The following is a 22,204-nucleotide window of genomic DNA, read 5'->3' on the forward strand; positions in this document are numbered from 1 at the left end:
TGAATTTTTTTAGTTCCAATAGATGGCGCTAATCTTAATTACCTGGGGTTATCGTCATTTTTAGTAGATCGCTTTTGTTTTTTTATTTTAGCATTTTTTAACCGTCGCCATTTTAATTTAAAGTTTATAAGGATATTTTATGCATATTCGGTATAAAAAAAATCGACATTAAAATACGTATTTGTAACTAAATAGACACCGAAATAAAATAACAAATATTTGATTTATTATTTATTTATTACACTTAAAAATATACAAATATTTAATGAACAAATCACATTGAACGCAACGCAACTTACAAATAAATATCACATCAATTAAATCCAATAACTATGATAGGTATTTGAGATTACAGAATTAAATTTAAGCGTCACTTAATTTCATTGTCAAGGCGACATATTAAACATAGCCTAGTCACATATAGTGCCTATAGATGCCTAACTTTCGCGGGGTACAACCTATCTGAGGTGATATCGGCTAAGTTTTACTAAGAAAACAAGCTTCGAGATTAAATCATTACACATATTATTCAAAAACCGTATTTTTCATTACGTAAAACATTTTCTGTACCATTCCAGTATCAATTTTTGTTACTAGAATAATTTATAAGCAATATGAAACATTTGCTTTTTTACCGTTCCAGCGGCAATCCTATAATTTTCGTAAAAAATCAATTATAAAACTGTAATAGTTTTATTCTATAAAAATTAAAGTACATACATAAATATGCTCAAAATAAGGTCTTTTTGTGTAAATAAAAAATATATTTTCGCGTATAAACAATAAAAACAAACAATAAGAGAAAACCATAAGGGTCTGTTACTTTACTGCTTTGTTATTTGTTGTCTGTGGTTCTATTTTAACTAGTCTGTTGTCTATGATCGTCTATGGTGTTTACATTTCGGTATGATCCATAGCCTTGTTGTCTATGCCCCGTGCTGTGGTGACGGAGGCGCCATCTGTGCTGAAGCTTGCGTCCTCGCATTCAGCAACCCAGGGTTGACGTTCAGCGGAACACAACCAGCCGTAAATAATAGCTCCCACTAAGTAAATACCGCTTGATATAAAGAATACGATCCGCCATTGCTCTGCTGTCTGGAATTATTAAATTTGTGATTAAAAAATGGGATTATATCATCCAGATTATATATATTTTTTTATATCATAAGGTGGCAGACGAGCAAACTACCACCTGAATTCGCCGAAATAGCGAGGCGATTGCCCATAGACATCCGCAAATGCAGATGCGTTGCTTTTAATCAACAGAGAAGGGGACGAACAGAAAGAGGATATTTCTCCTTCCTATGCGTCTCCTCTTCCGCCAAATCGACTTCCCCTTCCCATCCTTTCATAATAAAAAAAGGGTGGGAAGGGAAAGAGGACTAAAATTAGACCTCCATCACCACACTCATCAGACTGTACTTGGAATTGCTTCCACTTGATGCCTGTCTTCTGTGTGGTCGTGGTATTGCACTGGTTGACCCTCCCCATTCTTGCACCCAACATATATTGTTGTTGCGGGATCTACCACTGTTAAATATCACGTTGTTCTTGTAAAGAGGGGATATGTCTAAGTAGTAAGAAAGGGGAAATTACCCTGTCAGTGACAATGGCACCTGCCAGAGGTGGGCTGATGATGCCTGGCAGAGTTGCCACTGTGTTTGATAAACCCATTAATACACTCGCATGAGGTGGTGCGATGTCTAAGTGATTTACACTGAAAAAAAAAAAAAAATATTCTATGAAAAAAAAAAATTACTAAATAAAAAAAATATTATTCTATGAAAAAAAAATTACTAAATAAAAAAAAATATTATTCTATGAAAAAAAAATTACTAAAAAAAAAAAAATTATTCTATGAAAAAAAAAATTACTAAATAAAAAAAAAAAATATTCTATGAAAAAAAAAATTACTAAATAAAAAAAAATATTATTTTGACGGATTCAATGTCATTATCAGAAAAAAGGTAGCATCACTGATGAGGAGGATCCGGGAGACAACAGCATCTTGAAAGCAATAGCTGATGACCCAAAGGTATATGTGCTGAGTCCTAAATACATGACGCATGAGTTTAATATTTATAAATATAATATTTTTAGCACCTATTTCCACTAACCCTAGTTTTGTTTACTAATCAAATATATACTTCTGTTGTCCCGAAATAAGGAATTTTGATTTGTTCTTTTTTATAACAAATAAAAATTGATTTAATTTGATACAAAATTATGTAGAAAAACTTAAATTTCATGGACTGACTGAACAATGTGCAAGAAGTAATGAAATGAAAATGAAATGAAATGAAAATGAAATGTAAGTATGTTTATTACATCTTACTAATATTATAAATGTGAATGTTTAGATGGATTGGATATATTTGGATGGATGTTTGAAGGTATTTCAGGAACGGTTCAATGGATCTTGATGTAATTTGGTACAAAGAACATAGTCTGGAAGAACACAGTAATAATTTTTTTTTAATTGCGCGCTGTCAGCTGGTTTTTATATATTTACAATGATTAGTTTACCTAAAACCGGACCAAGCGAATCCTCCCAAACCAACAGCAATGGTGAGGAACACAACGCAGGCAACCACATTACTTGAATACGCAGCTGCCACCATGAAAATTGTCTGTAATTGAAAAAAAGTATTTCTTATTAATATTAGAAAAACATCATGGAACGTCAAAAACATTATTTTTTAAATTTTTTTATTGTAGTCCCAATCGCATAATTTACCAACAAATACTTCTTTATAATAAAACTGTTCACTATTTGTACTATATCTCTACTGCTTAAGGTCAGTTAGACCCTTAGCCCAATTCATCATCAGCTCACTATACGTCTCCATTGAGGGCTCGGAACCTACCCCAAGTTAAGGGTGAGGAAATTCACCGTAAGAACGTCCGTACAACGTACATGACGGGATTCGTACCCAGGACCTGCAGATTGCAAGTGAAGTGGTCAACCCCTGAGCCACCGTCGCTCACCTACCTGAGATAGAAATGCTCCGCAGTTGAAGATCTTACGTATGTTGGTGCGGGAGAAGGTGCCGCGACGCAGCAGACAGTCAGCGAGGTGTCCTGCCACCTGCAGCACCAGCGCCATCGCGAGGTACGGCAGAGCTGACACCCAGCCCGCTGACGACGTCTCGAACTTGAACACGTCTGGAAAACAGAAAAAATATTATTTTTTTTTAGTTTTATATCTCGAGTAGATAATTGTGAGCAAGTCATTAGTACTAGCACATCTTTTTGTTGCCTTTTCAGTGATAGCGTTTTAAAGTGTAAAAATACCTGTCAAGTTTAATGAAATTTATATTACCACGATCTTAATTAATTATTTAAGACAGATTTATCTTAGTAATATTATAGTTATAAATGTGAATGTTTGAATGAATGGATGGATGGATGTTTTTTTAGAAGGTATCTTAAGAATGTTTCTACGGATCTCGATGACATTTGGCACATGTAGATCATAGTCTGGAAGAACACATAGACTACATATTAAGTTTTTTTAATCGCACTCGAACGGAATCGCGGGCTACAGCTAATTTTTAATAAATCTTTAATATCGGTAACGACCGAAGATATTTTAGATATAAAAATATTTAAAGACCGTCACTGGTAGAGTGGGAAAGATGTGTACTTTTTCTTTACCTTTCATAAATGTAGGTAGGAATGTAAGAAGTGTATAAAAGCCCCAGTTCTCACTGAAGTGGGCGACGACGATGGCCCAAACGGGTGGGGAGGTGAGCATGGCACACCAGGGGTGGCGCAGCTGTGCCCCCTCCACAGTTTGCGTTCCACGAGACTCCTGGAATTACGGAACAATCATACCATCAGCAGTAGGTCAAGTAACTAAGACCATTTACACAGAGATTTCATAAATTTATCATCATCATCAGCTCACTATACGTCCCCATTGAGGAGCTCGGAGCCTCCTCCAAGTTAGGGGTGACTATGTCATAGTCAACCACAGCTCCGTGCGGACTTCACACAAATCTTTGAATTTCTTCTCAGATATGTGCAATTTGCATCACGATGTTTTCCTTCAACGTAAGAACGGCCGTACAACGTACATGGCGGGATTCGTACCCAGGACCTGCAGATTGCAAGTCAAGTGCTTAACCCCTGAGCCACCGTCGTTCATTGATTTATTACCTGTATATATTTAAGTTCTGCTGCGGTTATATGTGGGTCTTTCTCCGGTGATTCCTTCACGACCAGCCACCATATTGTAGTCCATACTAAGCCCAGGATACCTGAAGTTACAAAATTTCCACTTTTATGTTAATTGCCGTATATATATGTATAAAAACACTCAGTTAGTATTTAAATTTTTCATCTTATTAATATTATAAATTCGAGTGTTTGGATGGATGGATGGATGTTTGTTTGAAGGTATCTCCGGAACGGCTCGACGATTCTTAATGATATTTGGCACAGATGTAGAACATAGTCTGGAAGAACATATAGGCTAGTTAGTAATTTTTATTTAATTCCGCGCGGACGAAGTCGTGGGCGACAACTAGTACTTAATAAACATAAAGGAATTTCACTAGTGAGGTAATGATAAGTTACTGAACTTAACTTAACTTAAGAGAACTGTCTCTTTCCACGTTTTCTGCTTATTATTCCTAACTTGTTAATATATTTTCCTTTAGTTTAACTCATGATTATTGAGGACCAGCGATCGCACGCGACTTCGTCAGCGCAAAATATTTAAAAAAAGTAGCTAAAAAGCCTATAATTTGTTCGCATACATTATCTACATTCCCGTTAAAGTCCCGCCAAAATCACCCGTATTAGAGATTACCCGGAACAAACGAAGCCTTGCGTACAGACGGACAAAAATGTCAAAAATTGGTTGTATGAATGTAGTTATATAACTTTGGTCAAAATCTTAGTTTTGTTTTCTACAATAAAAAAAAATCTTATCGTCGAATTACTCATTTACCAGATGTTATCATTAAGAGATAGCTGAATCTTTACAAACAATGATAACTCAGTGTTTATAAAACTGAAAGTAAACTAGATACAGCTTGTATTACAAATGTGTGTTTTATTCGACCGAGATTTATATCTTTTAACTACATAATATTTTTAAATACTTTCAATGAGGTATTTTATGTAAATAGTTTATAACTCAGAATTTCGTGTTTCAGTTATAACAATATGGCCCACACTCCGAAAACACTGCAATAAATTAAAGCTCAGTGGGGCAAATTAAAAATGTCTGAAAAAAAAGAAGTGCCTGGAACGGAAAAAATCTCCCAAAACTGACTATACTACTGAAATTACAGTTTTTTTGTATTCAGCTGTTACGAGTTCGTCCATCTTGTATTTTATTCTTATAGTAGGTTATAGTAGGGTCCTGGCCTCTATAACTTTATGATAGGTTTATAGAATTCTTTGTTATAATGCTGTTATGAATACAATTTTTTGATCTTCTTATAACAAGCTTGTAGAACACATTAGGTGTTCTATAACTTTTTATGAATAAGAACGTAACTATTCAAGTAACTAGTATCCCTGGGTTTCTGAGACAAAAAACCCCGTTTAAAATATAGTGTAATCTCTGCTTTCTCAATAATAACAGGGATGACGGGACTATACAAAGATATAGGCCTCAGAAATCCACTGTAAGTGCATTACTCAATTACGATACACGATTGCTACATCCCTTATGTGTAGTTCCACACTATGTGAATATGATACGTGTGTATCTCTATGGTGTAGGTGTTCAGTCGATCATAGCGTCTTTGTCTTCAGGCGGCTTTATTGTGTCACACCCTGTATATGACAGACCTTATATATGACACCCTCTGTTTATGTCATATTATGTATATTATGTCACATTTTGTATATATCACACCCTGTATATGTCACACCTAGGGTTGCCAGGTCGCCAAACTTAGCCGGACAGACCAGCCAGTTTGGCCGGACATTTGGGTAGAAAGGTCGGACACCCTGTATTATTTAGAATTTCGTCTCAGTATTAATAGGTACACTCTCGTTTGGGAAATGTAAAAAGCCTAACAAAAGCCGAACAACCGTTTATTTTGGCCGGACACGCAATCAAAAAGCCTACCTACGGCTTTATCCGGAAGCCCGGCAACGCTAGACACACCTGTATATGTCACACCCTGTATATCTCACCAAAGACGTAGAATATCCCCGGCCAGCCTGTGTAGTGCGCGAGAAGAGAGCAGAGCGGCATGGAGACCACTGTCCCGGCGTAGCTGCCGCTGAACGCGAATGTGGCCAGCCGCGCGCGCTCCGACGCCGGCGCCCACCGAGACCATACCGCGTGGATACATGGGTATGTCACACCCTGATTATAATTTTGTATGTATGTAATTACTTAGTAATTAAAAAATGAGGCGAAGATACAGTATGTTTCAAATAGTGTGCATGAGCTTGCGTCAAATAGTGACGTCACAACTCAAGATTATTTTAAGGAAATTAAAGGTATTATACTAAGCTTTTGTACGAGCGCTTTGACCTGTAAAAACATTGTAATAAAATAATAATAACCTCAAAAAGGCCTTCTACGATTCTAACGGCGATTAAAAGCGCAGTGCTGGTGTGAGCGAGGGGCGGTGTAAACAGGGTCAGTAGAGAAGTCGCGCCGATACCGATTGCGAACACCCTGGAAACAGATTAAATTAATATTTTTGAGTGCAATTTACTAGGTTTACGATAACCAATGTTTAAGATTTAAGAACAAGTCGGAAAACTTTTATCACTGCCTAATAAAAAACAAATATTTTCAATGTAAAGAATTCTTATTTGAGCACAACATCAGTTGTGTGTTCCGAAATCTATATCTCGAAACATTTTTGCTTATCCTCAACGTTAAGTTCAAAATTAACCATTCTAAAGACCGCATCGAATGAAAAACATGATCTGTTGGTGATAAAATGTTAGATCGGGTGATGAAATAAAATATATTGGTGAGTTATGAAATGGAACGAACCTGTTACCTCCGATCTTAGCCGCGAGCCAGCCGCCGGGCAGCTGCGTCACCAAGTACCCGTAGAAGAACGAACTCAACACCAGACCCTTGGTTTGGGAACTCCAGTCGAATTCGGGCACCTACAAACAAGTTAATAATTTTTTAAATAACCTGTTATTTCATTTTCGCAAAGTTATAGTAATACATATTTGTTCATACCTTATGTAGACTTACAAAGTTATTCTCTATAATTCAATAATTCAAAACATTCTTCTTTTCGTCGCAATATTCCTATTTTATTAAGCGGGTTATCCATAATATTACTCTGAAGTTATTAAATTCTTTTATGTATAAATGAAGACTTATGCCCCACGGACTTTAAAGTTTTTATAGCCTCTTGAAGCAATCTTAGGACATTATTTAATATACATTTGTATTATCATAATCGTCCACTCACAACAAGCAAACAAGTTTTTTTGTACACGTATAAGTGCTGGTAAATGTTGGAAAAATATTTATGTATCGCAATAAAACGATTTTACAGTGAGAAAATCTTTGTAATTGATGGACAATCTAAAGGGTAAATACTCACATAAATAATGGTCCCGTTGTCTAGCTCCGTTTCCACAGGCTCAGTCATGGCGACGACTGCGACAGAGAGGTTTACCCGCAGCGCGTAGCAGTTGAAGAAGCCGAAGAACGCTAGCAGAGCGACCAACAGCCGTCTCTTCTGCCAGAAGCGCCATGATGACTGCTCTTTTGTTTTTTCTCTGACAAAAATGAGTATCGTTAAAAATATGAAGTTTTCTAAAATGTGTATCCTGTTTTTATAAAATTGACATTTCTACCACTACGTTAATTTCATGAGCAAGATCTTAAAATAAAGATTTTAATAAAGACATAATTTTTGTGATGGCACCTTGTGACAAATTGATCAACTATTCATATCAAAGCAGTCGCAACTTAACCTAAAGGGTAAGTAGAGATTTAGTTATTTATTTCAATATGATGCGATCCTGATGCTGGAAGACCACTCTCCATTTAACATCCATACATACGCCCATATTCTATTTATATATTTATATCAATAATTATAAAAACGTTCTATAACGCAATTACCAAATCAAGTTCGTATTTGGCCTGGTTTCTCGGTCACGCTTGATGCGACCCTAAGCATTCACGTAAATCGTCCGCTGTTTGAACGAGTAACCTCGCTATACCGTTTATACAATGTTACGAAATTCTAGTCAATGTTATATAATAAACAAAAGGACAATACCCTGTTTCTTATTGTTATTAAAAGTACCTCAAGAATTCTATTCGAAAAAAAAGTATAAATCAATACGGCATCAATTAAATTGACAAAATGTTTAAATGCAGCCATTATAAATAATTGTTACACTCAAAGATGTCTAGTCATAATAAGAAAGTCCCTTAGCGTAGATTTAGTTAGCTAGAAATAAATATTAAGTAGGTACTACTAAATGGCTTTAAATGATTCTAAGTGAGGCAGTGAATTAAATATTTTTTTATACATTCATGAACAAGTTTTCCTTATTGATATAAAAATGTAAAGGATTGATATCCAATGATGTGTTTGAAATAAAATTACCCGTATAATATTTCGCATTTTCTATGTTTTGCTCTATTTATTACCTTTCTTGTACGGGCTAACGCACAGATGTATTTCACTCTCGCCACACACCCGGATCAAATCTCATATAGAAGACGCTATTATATTTTTTTTCTTCGATAATATCACCACTAAAATACTTTAATCGTTTTAACATGAACTTACATTGACTAGGCTATGACGTCATAGATATTGTTGCGGTAAGATATCCAATTAACAGTAACCGAATTCAAAGTTATTCAGTTATGAATATTGTTGTAAAGTAAATAAATAATTTTTGTTTTAAGTGTATTGAGCATACCTTAACGAAGTGGACAAAGATCATAGGTTTAAGAGAAAAGCGAAAAATTCAATCTTATAAAAAGATAAATCTCATGAGAAGCTGTAACAGTATTATGAGATGCAAGTACTTTAAGTTGGTAACATTTGTTACTTCAAAACTTAGGTTGTAACTAAGTTGGCGAGTAAAGACAGCTTGTAGGAAGCCGTGTAATGGTCCCCATGCAGAGCAAACCGGAATCAGCTGTTACTCACGTAACGTAGCATCTCTCTAGCGCGTCGTTAACGTAATATATAATGATCATTATGTGATAATGGTTTAACTTCTGGCACTCGGCCTAATAATGGAAGATATTCTAAGAATACGCGAAATTAATGTGGGTCATAACTTAGAATCACTTTAGTGGCGTAAGTTTTAGAATTACTTTGGATTGGTATTGAGGATAATAAAAGTAAAAATAATTGAATTAAATGTTTTTTTTTCTTTAGGTTCTTGCAGACGTCCATGAGCATCCGTTACTTCGCTTTATAACGATAACAAGTAACTGCTTGTTCGTTGGCCACATTCTTGTATAGAAAAGTGTAAGCACTATGCTCAAAACTAACATAACACAGTCAAAACCAATATCTTAAATCGAATAAAGCAAAACTGAAACAATGAATTCGGAAGTGTCAATCATTCGTAAACAGTCATTACAAAAGATATCACTTCACCGTCGCCTCCTTCCGAGGAGGTCGTTAAGTAAATCCCCGATGGTGTAATCAATTGAACATCTATGTCACGGATTGATTATTAACTTGGTTAGTATGAAATTCGACTAGCTAGGCATATTGTAAGTTGTCCGGTCATGTGAGCGGACAATTTGTAAAATATACAATAAGCCTGTTTTAAGTTTGTTAAAATATTTTTGTGGTTTTATTTAATTATCATGTTCAACATAAACCATACTTTTATAAACATTAGTTAAAAATTTAAATCAATAACACAATAATATCTGTGAACGATTTTCAATATAATATGTTATAAATCATAATATTTCCAGAGTTATATGTTTTATATGTTATGAGTGGCACTGGATGTGGGTTACATAAGACCGGGCATTATGGCAATCGATGGGGTAGGCCAACGTTCAGCAGTGGACGAACTCAGGCTGACAATGATGATAAATATGTCAAGTACGATAATAAGATGACCGAATTCACAATCTTTCGGTGACATCTGTAAGATACTTGTCAATGTCGGACAAGCTAATTAGGTTGTGACCCAATTACACTTTTAAATCTTACTTCCGCTTCATCCCTAAAATCATTCAATCGGAAAATTCCATAATACAAGGGTGAGTTAGGCACGTTAATTACTGTTGAAAAAGTGCTTATTTTTTATTAATCCTTCGTCCTCTACGGAGTTAATTAACGAAGTCATCCATCTTTATCCAAAGCGACGACAAGAAATACACCTGGATACTTTACACACCTATTTTCTATTTAGTACAATGATTAATTAACGTAACAAATTGTATCTATTAGTTACTTTTTGTAGTTACTAAGAGTATTTTAAGTATTTTACTCAGGTATCGCTGTAAGAATAAGGTTGAGAGGCTCCTGCTCTGGTGCTCCAAGATTTGGCCGAGGTGGTGGTGTGGTGGTAAGACAGCGAAGGCAGAACTTTTATTGCGAAGTTACTTTGGTTCGATACCCTTATATTTAGTTTTTAGTTACTCTATATAGTGCAATACAAAAAACATTCCTATTTAAATGTAACAAATAGAATCTCCCCCTTGTTATCCTATTTTTAAATATTGAAAATAATGTTTTATGATGAGAGATAAAAAAAATTGTCTCTATAAATGACTAGTCAAATTGGGGTTAGTTCATTTCAGAACAGAACCCAATTCTATTGAGAAAACAAGTATTGTATAATTAAATGTATGTATCTTTAGGTAAAATTTGTACCTACATCGTTTATAAAAAATTGATTGATCGAATAATGTAAGTAAAATATTCATAATATAGCGGTGTTAGTTTTGGTAAGCTAAAGTAAATATCTGAATGGACAGTTTGATTGATGATCACATACCGTTCAGTCCTATTTTGTGTTCTTACGCCGCAGTTAAAGTATAAAGACCCTTTCAAATTCAAGGTTCGACAAATAACATACTTAACCGTAAACCAGTATAGAAACTTAATCAGAGTTTGGTCGCTAAAAATAAAATATGTCCTTGTGCCATAGGCCGAAAATATTTAAGGCCGTCAACGCACGTGCAGTTCCTCTGGTATTGCAGATGCCCATGGGCGTCGATGATCATCTCGATGTCGCCGCTGCTTGGTTTCCCCTTATTTTATAAAAAAAAAACATTGCAATAGTTTTTTTTTAAATTATAATAATTAAATGAAACAATGTAAATATATAAATGGGAGATTTTTCGTAATGGGTTTGAACAGTAGAGTTGGTTCAATCCTGAGATTTATTAGAGTCGGATAGAATACCATTTAAGCTTTTGCAGGGAAATAGTTCACGACAGTAGTGAAATGGCAAAGCGGAAGAATGAAGCTGAAGTCCGCATAGCCTAGAGGAGACTTATTTTATAACTTTAAAGTCCAGTCAATTGGCTTTTTGTGTTCAACCACAAACTGAGCAGTTACTTTACGAAGGTATTCGGTCAAGGCCTGTTCTTACAAAGCTCGAGTCCATTTACATTATAGACAGTTTGAACACCAGCGTGATAAATGACTTTGTTCTATGACAAGATCAATGCGACCAATCATTAGGTTTTGCTCTTTTGTTTGGAAATTCACATAATGAGTGGGTCAAGACAACGTGGATTATTTAAAACAATCAGAAAATTTACCATTCAAAGCAATAATTATAAAAAACGAGAGAAGTATCCAAAACGAGTGCCAATTGTAGTTTTTGCCTACTACAGACATCAATAAAATCTGAAATTAGTGACGCAGGGACTCCGAGGTCTAAAGACGGTTGAAAAAGCAATTGATACCTTGATATAAGCCAAATAACCTGCCTGCTGCAAATAATATACCATGATTTTCGATCTCTGTTCTTGATTTCCAGTAACAAATATCACTAGTATTAGAGAATTAAACGTCTTCGGGAGCGTAATTCCAACCTACATTTACTAGTATTAGAAAATTCCTTAAGAGTTCATTTCAGTTCAGGCTCGCTGTCAAGATTGCTTGACCTAATTCTTTCTTTATTGTAGATTAGGAAACGTCACTTCCATAAGCTGGATAAAAGGAACCGGAATTGTCCCATTTTGAAAGTTAATGCGTTTATACTAGTTTTTTCAGATTGTTTAATCAACTATTTTAATTTAATTTCAATAATTCGGAATAATATATTAACAATATACGATAATGTTAACTAATTTATCACAAAGAAACCTTAAGAAGAAAACAATTTGAAATTTCACTTTAATCTTGCAAGCCGGAAAACATTTTTATTTTTTCATTTTATCTGGTGGGAAGATTGCTAATTAACCTTTCATCTTTGAGTTAATTGAAAGCGTACATGTTCTAGTTTCTGATAAAATTAAAAAGGATTTGTTCCTTATTTGCTTGAATGAGCTCACCTTGACCTCTAAATTGCGCTGATACAGAACACCTTCAAGGAAGTTAACGCAACCTGAGATTCCTTATTCTCCGATTAGTATCTGGTTTCCTCCGGTATGAAAAAAATCTGAATCTTTACATCAATCATCTACTTCTAATAGAGACAAGAAATGAATAGACTAATTTCTTAGTAGAGTCTACAATGTAGACGGATTTTATAAACAGGTTTACATTCTATGTTGTAACAGCGCTATCGCAGAGAATTGTACCGGTTTTAGAATTGGACAAAAATGGAGCTACGATTGTCCTTCCTCTTATTTCCGCATGTTTGTTAATAATTAAAGTCCTTTCAAGACACTTATCATTAATTTGCTAGCAGTATAATAAACTAATAAGTTGATGTAGTTTTTATAATGCAATGTTATTTATTTAATTTGGTATAACGGTCATCGATCGAATGGAGGTAGACGACGGTTCGCGGACTCTACCATTTGAACATTTTAATGTTTCTATACCAGGAGGTTTAGTGTTTTCACTTTTGATGTACATGTGTGTTACTAAATCATTATGCACAACAAAACATGGTTATATCATTTTAGACATTTTAGAGGAAGCGAGGTTAAATCTTTGATTGTATAAAATAACCACTGTTACATAAGCTTGGACGTTCAAGAATTTTAAAATATTTTGACTCGATGGAATTACATCTTGAAGTAGTTTTCCTTCCATAATGTGAAAATTATTTTAATATACATCTCAAAAATAATATTGAGGACTTTGATATTTTTTAGGTTTATACAGCTTAAAAATCATCAACAGAATTATGGGGAGGATATGTTTTTAAGTTTGAAAAATCTTGAAATCTTATTACCCGTATGAATGGCGCAAATAAACAAACTTTCTGAATGTAATTTAACTATAGTACGTGCGTCCGTCCGTAAAGCGAGCCGATGCGAAGTCCGACGCAGCGACACTTCCAAAACTTCCTAATCAAATTACTTGAGAAACGTGGGTAGAAGGAAAAAAAACGAGGTTCTGTATATTACTTTCACTTTGACTATGAAGTGACAGTTCGAGTAATTGAAGATTTTATTTCTTTAACCAAAAATATTTTAGGCTACATATTTTGTTACTCTGTGATAAAAGTGTGTGAATATCCGAGACAACATTGGCCATACTTACATACATACATGTGAGTATTCACAACCAGTTTTACTATAGAACTGAACTTAATTTTCAATAGCGATGCTTTATGATTTCATAAGATGGTTTCATTTGTTATACATTACATAGTACACGGATATGACTAAATTTCCATCGGTGTAAAATCAAATTCTTGTCACTTATAAATTCAATCAGCATTCCGTTATAAATTGCACTTTGCGGTATATTTCATTGATTGTAGACAATAGTCGCAAAAGTATTTAATTTTTATTGTTGAAAAAACATGATTAATGATGAAGTGGTCGAAAAATCGTGTTCATTAACACTAGCATTTTTTATTCCTATTCTTCTTCTATTCTATTTCCTTGACCTTGAAGGCACCGACGTCATATTTCGATGGCAACTCTGACGTCTAGCAACTGGCTAAAATATATTGCCGTACCCGCTTCGAAGATTAACAATAGTATGTTTTTATATGTGTGTATGCCATATCAAAGATCATCTGTCAGTAAATCTTTTAGTGTTCTCTTCAAATTATTATAAAAAGTGGTTCGTTAACCTTAGCCGGATGTAGGCGTGCGGCTACACAATTAACAGATTGTATTGCATTAAGTACATTTGTTGCAAATCAGAAGATCATATTTGAAATACTGACTATTTTGATGGCTTTTTAAAGGCTTAACCTATTTATCCTTGCGTGGGAATAAAAAGTTTGAACTTGATTGAACATTAGACGTCAATGAGGGCCGTAAAAGCAAAATACTTTACACATACACAACTGAATATATTTCCTATGACGTCTAGTAGGAACAGCGGAAAGTAAATTACATCGGTCTAGCGAATCACCGGTCACGTTTCCGACGTATTCGAATAAACTCCATTGTATGTGCCAATAGATACCCTTCTCAAATATATCCTAAGCTAATAACACGGAAATACCCGATATTAAATGGATATTAATATAAAGTGACTTATTTGATGAAGTTGTATGGAATATAAGATGATTTCTAATTAGAAATGTATGAAATGAAATTTAACTTCATACATTTCTATTTTCAAATTAATATTTTATACATGCTAGGATCTGACAAATTCCTCAAAAGCAAACGAAAGGACAAAGAAGACATTTTATTATGTTGTGTAAATTATGCTGTAAAATTCTAGATGTCGTCAATCTTGTTCAATGTGCATTATATTTTATTTAAAAAGTAGTTTGTATGTCGTAAAGGTCAAGACATAGTGTAATTGCTTGTAAAGAGCATACAACTATTACATACACGCATAAATCATAGTGAATCAATTGTATTGTAATTACAAATGTTAAGTGTTAACCGATAACTGATTTAATGGTTCGACGATTTATATGGGTAAGGAAACTATGGCCTCAAAAAGAAATGCACTTTTCTAGACGAAGCTATTTTAATTGTAATATTAGCTAATATAGAAAACGGCTAAAACACTCACGTATATTTGTCCGGTGTCGGCACCGACTAGTTTCGAGCCCATCGGGGGCTCTTCATCAGGGTGAGTGAGACTGGTATTATTTCGCGGACGCGGCCCGTCGCTCACGTAGGTATAGGTAATGATAATGTCTCACGAAAGTTTGAATAATTTATTATTAGCTTATTACATTTCACCGGTATGTAAATTTTGCCGCCGCTTCTGAAGTAGATTAAGCAATTTTGAGGAGCGAATTATCGTTTGGTTCGTATTCTTGGAGTATCTCATAGATTTGACTGATAGCTGTGGTACCTCTAATTTTTAGATTTCTAATTCCTTCTTTAAATAAAATCATTCAAACATGGGTTTTGAAAACCCAAATTGATGTGATGCTAAATAAAAATGAACAGACGAGGGTCAAAGACAATGATATCCGGGGATAGTAAGAACATTAGGAAGTTGATGGCAAAGTAATTGCCTGTGGGAATAGACTCCTTAATAATAAATCTTTCGAGCGATATTGATAAATTGCTTCGTGATAGCGAAGACCCTGCAAATCACATAATAAAAACAAAGCCTTAGACGCTTTGTTTATAAATGAGAATTATTAGAAATGTTAGCTAGACAGAAATAACTAGTGTTACTTTACAACTTTTAACAATTTAAATACAAAACTTAACTGAGTCATCTCATGAAATAAAATAAATACGTAAGTTTTATACTTTTCTTTGGGGTCCTGCCTATTTTCTTTTCAAAGCCATGATGACCTTATTCACCTCGCTAGCATGAACTAGTTTGTAAAAATTATTCATTGAGAGTCAACCCTTAGTAATTAACGAAGAGGAAACAATGATAATCTGATGAAACTTTTTGGTGTCAAAAGTCGCTTTAAAGGTAGTTATGTTGGACGCTCGCCCCTCAGCCTTAGATTAGAGCTCTGCACTTAAAGGTGCAGCGTCATAGTTTTAAGAATTAGAGTATAAGATTTACTAACATTAGTTTTAAGAAATTAGATTATAACTTCCTCAATAACTTCCTAAACGATTAGAAGTAAGCAAACCTTTAATATTGTTCTCGCCTTCGCATCGGCAGGACGTATTCGCTAGTTAAGTCCTAATTAAATGTATTTCTTTAATTAGTAGTTTATAAGTCTTAATTAAATGTATTTTTTTAATTAATAGTTTTAATAAATAAAGTTAGTTTTTAAAAACACACTAAGGGCATATAGAAACAAGACTAGGTATAAAATATTTACGTTAGCGATTGTTGTTTGATTTAATTAGAAGAGGGAGGGAGCCCACGTACCGTGAAGCGTTACGTGGGAAGATTGAGTGGGAAGTATGCATCACTGTATATCCAAGGTGAAAGTGGGAGTATTAAACTTATCTTAGAATAACCATTACTTTAATTTATAAGTTATTCAAGTCACAAGAACTTAGTAGCTGTAATCGAAAGTAATCGCCAATTCTCGGTTAATCTGGTGGTGGCATAAAAGGGGAAAAACAAGTAAACAAACAAGAGTTATAAAAAGTATATTAATTTCAGCCACTTTAATGGCTATGCATTGAATTTACTTACGTTCGTAGCAATGGTCACGAATGTAAACAGAAATTAGAATAATGTAAAGAAAACTTTTGTGAAAATTCTATTTTAGTATACTTGTCACGACTAGATAACCTGACAGTTGTAAAACTTGTACGAGACCTTGTAAATTTCTTATTTATCAATTTACTAGGTGTCGCCCGCGAGGAATTTTAAAAAACACAATAGGTGTCGCGAACGCACGCGAATTAGTTCGGTAAAAAACTAAGTATTTGAACTAGCAACATTTTGCTCCTGTCAACTGCAGAATATTTTAATTATGGAGGGTAATGTTTTACTCGCTTTGGCTGAATAATATAAAAGGGCACACAGAGATTGAGATTCAGTTTTGATTCAGATTCAGAGATACAGTTAGTGATGATTTAGAAAACCAGTTGGTAAGCGATTAAACAATTGCCATTAATATCAGAAGTACAGTTTATATGCGATGTTACTGCGTCGTGTAAGTATCACTGCGGTGAGTTGTTTGTTCATATTAATCAGAGTTATTCAGACCGTGTGGACAGGGATGGCTGTAAGGGGTGGTGGAGGCCATTGGCGGGGTTTTAAACCCCTGCTTGAGAATGTTCATCTTACATAGAGATCGACGAGATGCGTAGGTATCTCGATGAAGTGATGGATGCATTACGATTTAGAGTTATTATCGACGGGATACGTAGGTATCTCGATTCAGTGACGGGTGCAACCCGATTTAGAGTAAATATCGACGTGGTGCGTAGGTACCTCGATTCAGATACGTGTGCACATGCGTGTGTAGGCACGTATATTCAGAAGAGACAATTCGTGACTACAGCATACAGAGAAGTAGTTCACGACAATAGGTAGCCTATGTGTTCTTCCAGAAAATGTTCTACAACTGTGCCAAATTTCATCAAGATCCGTTGAGCCGTTCCGGAGATACCTACAAACATCCATCCATCCATCTAAACATTCGCATTTATAGTATTAGTAAGATTTAAAAAGAAACTAAAGTAGCATTAATTTTTAATGGAAGTTATGTATCTATAAATTATAACTACAAATATGTAAATTAAATCCTGGTAAGGCCTAAAAGATTCCGGCGCCAGTTTTCCCGACAGACTATGATGCGTGGCTCGACTAAATTATCCAGTGAGCGGAATTTTAAGGTCACATCACTATTGAAATCTGTTGGGATTGTGAGATAATAATATTAACTTCGTTTTAAAATAGTCTGTAAGTTATCAGTTATTACAATACAATAATTATGAATATTATGAGTGGTCAATTAAATTGCGCAATGCGAAGTTTCAGTTATATTTACCTTTGACCTTTAAATACTACCTGTTTTCAAAGCATGTTTTCTTTATAGCTTAACTTTATTTGTGTTACCGCTTTGATTTGTGTGTCATAATTTATTTTCGTGTTTATAAGATCAGTTTAAATAATTGTTTAATGTTAACCACATACTTATTAAAGATATATGTTGATGATAACAGCATACAAAATTACTTCAATGAATATTCTAACTCAAGAACATATTCAAATATAAAAACATGTCACATTTAAAAATGTCTTGCTTTTACAATGCCAGTCTTACAATGTACGACCTTTTTGGATCTCAAAGAAGATCCTATTTACAACAGTTTTCATTACTTAATGTTGCCAGACTCTTTCAGCTCAGCATAGGATATACAACGAATAGATATATCACTTATTCTAATCAACTTAATTTGTTAATAGAGATATGTCAGGCCTGTCGATATTAGTTGAGTGTTTCAATTCGAGCTTCCAGAAATCGCTAGATTGAAACATCGGGTTGACGTATTTAAGGTTTGTTTACTAAAACAACAACATCGAACCTTCTATCAATTGCAATACCTATCTGATAAGATCGGACACACGTTTGCGATATCACACAAACGGGAAAATCAATAAATTTCAAAATAACCTCAGAATAGTGGCGGTGCGCACTCAAACATAGATCTCAGCATTAACTTCCAAGCTCTACGTTTAGTTACTACAAGCGTTGTAGTCGTGAAACTAAACTTTATTAAGCAATAAACTTTCGCAACAATAAGCGAATAATAAAAGAAATTTTAACTGTCTGTTAAACCGCGATTGGCATATTTGCTATTAGACATACACCTTTGTGAGAATAGAATTGACACTAACAATCGTTATGAATAATGAATAGTGTTCCAGTTAATTCCGTAACGTTTCGTTAATGTGCGAACATAAACTTGAGTTACTTGCTTAAGGATTGAAATATTCTTACAGTACAATCGTATTTTGGGCATCTAGTACACGCGAAGAAGTGAGCCAGAGGTTGTATTGGATAGAGCATTGGGTAACAGTGTCAACATGTTTATTTGACTGCCTGGAAAAATAAAGTGTTCAAGTGTCAAGAATATATTTATCCTTGACAATAGCATACGCAATGGAAGTCAAAAATGTATGGATGAATTATAAAAATTAATAGCTGTTTGCAATGTTCTTAAAACCCAGATGAGATTTATAACTCTTTAATTATTCAACAGTAAACAAAGCACGATGGATGTAGTTTTCGTATAAAAACAAGTTTTGTATTTGCATATTAATATTTCCGCTTCTGAATTCTGTGAAAACGCTAACAAAAACATGAACATGGCCGATTGTCTAGATCCCGAAACTAACCTTTCTGTTGAATTGTAAAACATAGCAGCTTGACGTTTCAAATCATCGCTCATAGTGTTGTCCTCGGTCATTTTAACACAATCACAAAACTACACGGATCACTGTTATCACCACAGGATAATGCACTTTATTTCTGATGTAATAAAGTTAATATTGTTTCCGAAAGTTGTTTTATGAGGCCGGCGAATCGGTGTATGACGCCCGCGCCTCTCACTCGCGGAGACCGACTGATCACCCACTCACGCGACCAGCACCCCCACTTGCCTACATGTTGACATTGTCACAGACGACACGTGAAAATGTTAACGTTTCGAGGGAAGTACAACAATGGGCATACGGTACGGTTGTTACTGTTAAACGACCTCGCTGTTTACTGTTGCTTATGTGTAATGTTCGTAATAACATGAAGTTACAATCGCGATGTTTTGTTAACCGTCTTTCATTTGGTATAAGAGTTACCGAACATACACATATGACTTCGACAAAGTGCTTGAAAACAAGTTTTTATCACTATCCAGTATAAATTGATCAATCAATTATCGTGATGGAAGTATTAAAATGTTTAAAATAGACATGTTGCCTCTTTATTGGTCGTCCATTATTAAACCTTGTGATTTATCTATAGGAAATTTGATTTAAGTTTAAATAACCAATAGAAATAGCCTCGGCCATGTCACTAATGATGGTCTAAAGTCTAAACCGTCATGGTGAATTTTTGCATTGTTAACCAATTACGTAAGAATTTTGGGTTTTACGAATTTTGCTATAAGCCTTATCAACATATATAAACAATAATTATAGTCAACATACATAATATTATCAAACAAACAAAAAATAATTTCTAATCTATGTAATACATCCAATTACATGATTATTTCGTTACGCAGTGGTACTGAGAAATTATTCTTGTTGCATACAAATAACAAACCTTGACTGAGGTATTTTAACAAGGTATGTTTTGCGATAAGCATTCATTGCTTATAGCATGGAGTTTTTGTGCCTATTTCCACTTAGCTGCTAACCGCGCGTTTCTGGCGCGCGGCTTTCATTTCATATAGTGGTCATTCAGCGACTCAGAAAAGTACATATTTTCTGAGTAGCTGAATGATGATATTAGCGCCATCTATTACCATAAATTAAAATATATACAAAAGAACGCTTTTTATTGTAGTAACTGAAACTGTCTGTTCACATTTTGCACTAACAAATTTAATTGGATTTTTGTTAAAAGTAATAACAAACATATAACAAAGAGATTTTAACATGACATATGATTTTTTTTTCTTGGTTTAAAATAATAACTGTATAAATTTTATAATCCATTTTTTAAGTAAATAAGTTGGAATCTTCCTTCATTATTTATTATTATGTAATCATAACAAATCCTGAATGTATTAATCAGAAAAAGATTAGGGAGCCGACCCCCAGTGAAACGGGAGAATAATTATTGCATTGTTGACCGGTCACGAGTTAACTCGTGTTTTTATGGCCGAACGTTGCTGACTGGCCACGAATAAACTCGTGATGCGCTTTTTTTTCACATCGCTCTTGTTTTCTCTGTTGGCGACCGACGATACAGTGCAATTGTAAGTCAGTATAACACAAGCTGTTTCTCTCGCTTATAAGACCCGCCAAATCTTTTGTTGTAAAAATATAGGGTGTCTCAGTAAGGTGCACTTTTTAAAATTGGAATTTTTTTCATGCAAGTGGCAACTCTGAAATTTTACGGATGATATCAACTATTCATGATGCTTCCAAGAAATCAAGTGGAAATCGAAAAAAAATAATATGTAGACGATACATTAAAACCTACTTGCATGTTGCAATACAATAAATATATAAAAGGGGTAGATCATGTAGATCAGTACTTGGCGATCAGCAATATTTTACGAAAAACTGTAAAGTGGTACAAAAAATTAGCATTTTTCTGATAAACTGCACCTTAATCAATGCTTATAAAATGTACTGTACCTATCTACCAGAAAATAAAACAAGATACAAAAAATTTCTACTGGAAGTAGCTAGAGAATGGATAAGTGTGGATTTCAAAGAATGTAATATTGCACCTGACACTTCTCAAATTTCTAAAACAGCTCATTAACGACACACCTTTCAGGCTATCCGGACAAGTAAGAGACCAGGTCTTAGAAAAAATAGTCACAGCCAGAAAAGCAAATCCGACTAGAGTGTGTAGAGTGTGTAGAGTTTGCTCTTCAAAGGCAAAACGAAGCGAAACTAGATATATTTGTAAAAGATGTTGTGTACCATTACACATTGGTGATTGTTACACTGCTTATCATACAAACGAGAAATATTAAAAGTTGAATAATAAATACAGTTTATTCAAGTTTATTTTTATTGTTTTACTTCCACATCCAATTACGAAATAATTTCCAGTGACATGAGATAAATTTTCTGTACCTATATAAAATTTGAAAGTATTGGTACATAAGAATGTCTCAACATTTATTTTGTAACATATTACATGTGACCATGATTTTTTTCTTATGAAAGTGAAAATACTAAGTTAGTGTCTCTGTTCACTCTCTTCTTTTCTCTCCACCTTCAATCTCTTCCACTTTGCTCCATTCTCTATCATTATCTGAGACTTGGCAGTCAACCATGACTTATAGCACTACGTCTACCCATCTTGTTTTGCATCTTTGTGCAGGGAATGAAAGTAATACTACTAAATTTCCAGTTTTAACTGAATATGTTACTTATAACTTATACAACATGGTGTTATGTCAAGACAGGAAATAAGATAAAATTTTACATTTACATTTATCATATTATCAACAAAAGTCTTGTGATATTAATGTTAATTCTGTGTCCATTGTGTCTCCAGTACAACAGCCTCGCTGTTTAGTTTTCAGACATTCAGTGTTTGTACAATCAAGTGACTAATGTTTTATGTTACTGTGAGT

At 34.3% G+C, this 22,204-nt stretch overlaps 1 protein-coding gene across 1 annotated transcript; it reads right to left on the reverse strand.

Moving 5' to 3' along the window:
* Window positions 1-796: 796 nt before the first annotated feature.
* Window positions 797-19,736, reverse strand: LOC106714731 (vesicular glutamate transporter 1). The gene is made up of 11 exons (XM_045678260.1): window positions 19,278-19,736; window positions 7,551-7,728; window positions 6,980-7,098; window positions 6,538-6,652; window positions 6,160-6,334; window positions 4,162-4,262; window positions 3,658-3,814; window positions 2,993-3,165; window positions 2,527-2,630; window positions 1,597-1,717; window positions 797-1,095 (listed from the first exon to the last, which is right to left on the reverse strand). The coding sequence occupies exons 1-11, from the start codon at window positions 19,346-19,348 to the stop codon at window positions 895-897; spliced, it is 1,515 nt and encodes a 504-aa protein (XP_045534216.1). The 5' UTR covers window positions 19,349-19,736; the 3' UTR covers window positions 797-894.
* Window positions 19,737-22,204: the final 2,468 nt, after the last annotated feature.

This window comes from Papilio machaon, chromosome 6 (genome assembly GCF_912999745.1).
Source record: "Papilio machaon chromosome 6, ilPapMach1.1, whole genome shotgun sequence".
NCBI lineage: Eukaryota > Metazoa > Arthropoda > Insecta > Lepidoptera > Papilionidae > Papilio > Papilio machaon.